This window comes from Dipteris shenzhenensis, chromosome 4 (assembly GCF_047967505.1).
Source record: "Dipteris shenzhenensis isolate YYH24624 ecotype China chromosome 4, Dip_SZ_1.0, whole genome shotgun sequence".
NCBI lineage: Eukaryota > Viridiplantae > Streptophyta > Polypodiopsida > Gleicheniales > Dipteridaceae > Dipteris > Dipteris shenzhenensis.
Window position 1 is genome coordinate 57305773 of NC_141599.1, and position 4015 is coordinate 57309787.

The 4015-nt window shown below is 43.8% G+C and overlaps 1 protein-coding gene across 2 annotated transcripts; it reads left to right on the forward strand.

Annotated features, from left to right (window-relative positions):
- Positions 1–709: 709 nt before the first annotated feature.
- On the forward strand, positions 710–1817 carry LOC147903100 (uncharacterized). Of its 2 annotated transcripts, none has more exons than XM_087373345.1 (4): positions 710–955; positions 1068–1118; positions 1235–1283; positions 1370–1817. In XM_087373345.1, exons 1-4 carry the CDS (start codon positions 902–904, stop codon positions 1549–1551), a joined length of 336 nt encoding a protein of 111 aa, XP_087229471.1. In that variant the 5' UTR covers positions 710–901; the 3' UTR covers positions 1552–1817. The 2 variants fall into 2 exon arrangements, with proteins under 2 accessions (XP_087229471.1, XP_087229470.1); XM_087373344.1 differs by having other exon boundaries at positions 717–967.
- The last annotated feature ends 2198 nt before the right edge of the window (positions 1818–4015 follow it).

Sequence of the window (4015 nt, forward strand, 5' to 3'; positions counted from 1 at the left end):
CCCGCCGGCGTCACTTTTTACTCTCCAGTCCTCCACTAGTTTATTACTAGCGTCGGCTATGTAGAGAGAGTCCAGTCCTTAATACATTCCTCGTGATTCGTCGTATCGGGAGTCGGGACACTTTTCTCCTGGGACCTGCACATGGCTCCTGAACCCTGATTGAGTTGCACATGCTCGGGACGACACTGATGTAGTGGTGTTCCTGGCGGCCGGGGCCCGGGGTCGTGCGTTTTACGTCGCGGACTGGCGGCAGCAAAAGCGATCGATACCTTTTATTGGATCCAGGTCCCAGGACTCTCAAATATGGCGCAATGCGCACCTAGTTATTATTATCATTATTTTAGTGGCTGGGTCACACACACACGCCGCAACCTCCTTTATTATTACACGCTCCAGCCTTCGACGGTCGCCTCCCCAGCAGGCTGCTGCGTCCGGCGCAGGGCCATACTACATAGCGCCTGAGTAAGTGATACGTGTGATCATCCATCCGAAACGTACGTACGGCGAGTACCCATATACTTTGAGCAACGAACTAATAGTAGTGTAATAGTCCGAAAAGTCGACTCTAGAGACTTATTACCACCACGATCTTTTAATGAAACTACACACACCTGCATCGTACGCACGCACTCACGAGATAAAACTGGGCCCCCATTGCACAAGCACACCCACACCCAACAAAATGAAAACAAAGGCACTAGAGCGCAGAGCGAAGGTTGGGAAAAGTAGTGACAGTCTACTGTGGCCGCTCAACAAGTTAATAATGTAAACTAGACCTGACCGAGCTCCCGCCCTTCATTATAAAATGGAGGAGCACTCCTCAAATTAGGATAAGCTGTCCGCGCGCTTCCTTCTTGCATGTTCGGATTTCCCAACTCCTGTGCGGTTGTTCATCGCTCCAATGGCTCGGCTCGCTCAGCTCCTCGTCGCGCTGTTTGTAATTCTCGTAATTGTGGTGATCTTTGAGGTAAGCTGCTGCTTGTGCTTTCACGAGGATTTCTACCTACAGGGTGTGTGTAGCTGAGCGCCATTCCTGACGCAACGCTAACGGGGCCTTGATTTCGCAGAGTTCTGGAGTCAATGGAAATGGTTCTGCTCTATCCTACCCACAATCCCAGGCAAGCAAGAAATCGTGCCAAGCCCCTTCTACGGACTCTTTGGCCGCCAAATTTGTTCTGCATTGGTTTCCTGTTGAAAATGCCAAGCTAACACTGCTTTCCCTGAAAATTTACAGTATAGCGGTGCGTATCGTGGCGCTCGTCAAGGAAGCCTGCGTCAATCAGGTGGGTTTGCGTTGCGATAAGCTGCGCTCTGTTTCTCGTCGTCATAGAAGTTTTGTTAATAGATCCTCTGCGAACACTGTATGCAGAGTGCCCATCCGCTTGTTCATTCAGGTGTTCCCAAACTTCACATCGCAAGCCATGCATGTTCTTCTGCAATAAGTGTTGTGCGAAATGTTTGTGTGTTCCTCCGGGCACTTACGGTAACAAGGAACTCTGCCCCTGTTACAACGACTGGAAGACTCAGCAAGGAGGTCCCAAATGTCCTTAAAAGAGCGCTGCATTCCGACCTACAGCTGAGCTGCATCTTGGAATCGTCATGGCTGCCGCGTAGGTCCTCCTGAGATCAGTTTTTAATCTCTCCCTTGGGGTCGCAAGTGCACCGCTCAATGCTCCGTGGGGGGTTTATTTGAAATGTATACAGTTCGGCATCTGCTTGTGAATTGCAACTCGAAGGTTGCATTGTTCATTGCATTTGCGTAGAATATATGTCTTTGGACGTATTTTTTTCGATTGTTACGGGTATTATTTCTTCCATATGCTCTTTCATTTGACAATGGGTATGATAGATCTCAATGTCGACGTATGGTTTCTTAAACCATATCATTTTATCTATTGCAGCGAGAGTCGTTCAAAGTTTTACAATGGGATTGATGCATCTAAATGTAGAGATCTTTGCTTGATAATACGCTGCAGTCTCTTTCCGTTTTACTATGGGCATGACGGATCTGAACGTAGAGATTTTTGCTTAATGGCTATATTTTTTCCCGTGGCTTTGGCATGGGCTTAATGGATCTGAATGTAGAGATATTTTGCTTGATGGCTTTAACACCTATTTACGGATTCTGCCTGTTAGTTCGGCGAACATGGAGATGAGATGAAATCCACAGGCTCTGTTTTCAAAGTCTGCTCGACAGCTTTCCAGATTTCATTTTTCCGATTTACAGCCAAGGTTCGCTGCCATATAACAGTTTTTTATAACAGCTTAAGGATTTGTTCGGACTGACACATCACCAAATTACAACTTTCCTGCCTCGCCGGCCGTCTAAGTGGATTATACGTACAATTCATCGCTGTTAAGAACATGGAAATGCCCTTAAACTTCACAATGTACAAAGCCAATGTATTGCTGTTACGAACGTGCCCTTGCGAATAGTCCTTACCATCTTAGGTCCCTCCTTCCTATCAGTTCCAAAACTTACTAGTTTTTTTTCGTTGCGAATGTACGAGAAAAGACCTTAAGACGATTTCAGGGGCATTTATAGACAAGAATGCCATCAGTAGATTGTATACTTGTTAAGAGATAAAGTGACATCCCTCATGGCATTGATCTCAGACTCCTAAATTTGCTCAAGACGTAAAGTTTACTGCGTAATTTTAAGCTTCATGAAGTGACTCAAGCGCTATCTGCTTAAGCGGCCCAGAAGCAATTGGTCCTGCACTTTGTTCGCAAATCCATAGAATTTCTCTTGAAGAAAAGTCTCTAAAAAATGAGGAGATTGTGAGTTGGCAAAAAGAGCGCTCTTTGGTCGAGGAGAGGAAGGACAGACCAAGATCATAACTAGGATGAAAAAGGGGGGAAAGAAGGTAGAGGAGGAAAAAGCCGTGAGGTGGAAGAGACTCGTTTCCTTCCTCAGTACTGGACCGACCAAGATCATAACTAGAGGATGAAAAAGGGGGGAAAGGAAAGAAGGTAAGAGGAGGAAAAGGCCGTGAGGTTGAAGAGACTCGTTTCCTCCAAGTGAGTGACCTCCCTCGGACTCCTCTGACGGTAATATTATCTTATGTCAGGTTAATAAACGTGAGGCAGAGTTAAATTACCGATGGTTTTTTAGGGTAATATTATTTAAGTTAGTTTTATAAATGTGAGGCAGAGTTAAATCACCAAAAGGTTTTTGTTGACATTCTAAATTGATGAAATACAATGGTATTAGCTTTTAGCTTGTGATTACGTGGGCCCATTATTGCTACTTTGCACTCATGTTATGGTATTTGGTTCATGGTATGTGAGTTTCTTATGTTAAAAATAATAATTTGGGTTGAAGATGGGGATGGGTATTTAGTTGCATTATAAATGCATTGACTATATAAAGGCAAGGATGTAGTTCTATAGTAGGCAATACTAGGGGGGTGTTATTTTAGTTTTGATACTCAAGGATGTTGGGCTTTGACACTTCCTACATTATTACTTGAAGCTGTGTGAGCAAGTTCTACATTTTACCATGCCAAATCCAAAAACAAGCTTGAAAAATGTATGTTTTGGACTAGTTGAAGCAAGCTCAAACTAACTATACGTATAGTAGTTAAACCTTGCCCCATCATCTCTCTCTTAGACTATGGGCAACAATCATAGCTTCCACTTTACTAGAAAATCAATGGTCGTCAAGTGTATTATTTACGTAGCTTGACCATTGTGAATAACAAGAGGGAGGCAATGATAGAGAGGAGAGCCGGAGGGTTGTGAATAACCCATGAAAAGAGATTTAAACTCGAAGAGGGGGTATAATAAAATTTGAAGTTAGTTGTATGGCTTTTGCCCTTGAGAATCTTTAGGGTAATGCTCTATAACAACCTTGGTGTAATGATCATTTTATACTATGCCGAACGAGGAAAGAAATGGCAGAGTATCGAAACAACAACAAAAGAAACTTTTACAATGTTTGTGAAAGGAAAAACAACAAGAAGATAGAAGATTTGTTACAGAGTAGCAATAGGAAGCAGTTGCAAATGCATGC

Coding starts and splice junctions, on each gene's coding strand:
- LOC147903100 (XM_087373344.1), top strand. CDS start 902: ATGGCTCGGCTCGCTCAGCTCCTCGTCGCGCTGTTTGTAATTCTCGTA. Junction 1,119..1,234: donor TATCCTACCCACAATCCCAG/GCAAGCAAGAAA, acceptor GAAAATTTACAG/TATAGCGGTGCGTATCGTGG. Junction 1,284..1,369: donor AGGAAGCCTGCGTCAATCAG/GTGGGTTTGCGT, acceptor CACTGTATGCAG/AGTGCCCATCCGCTTGTTCA.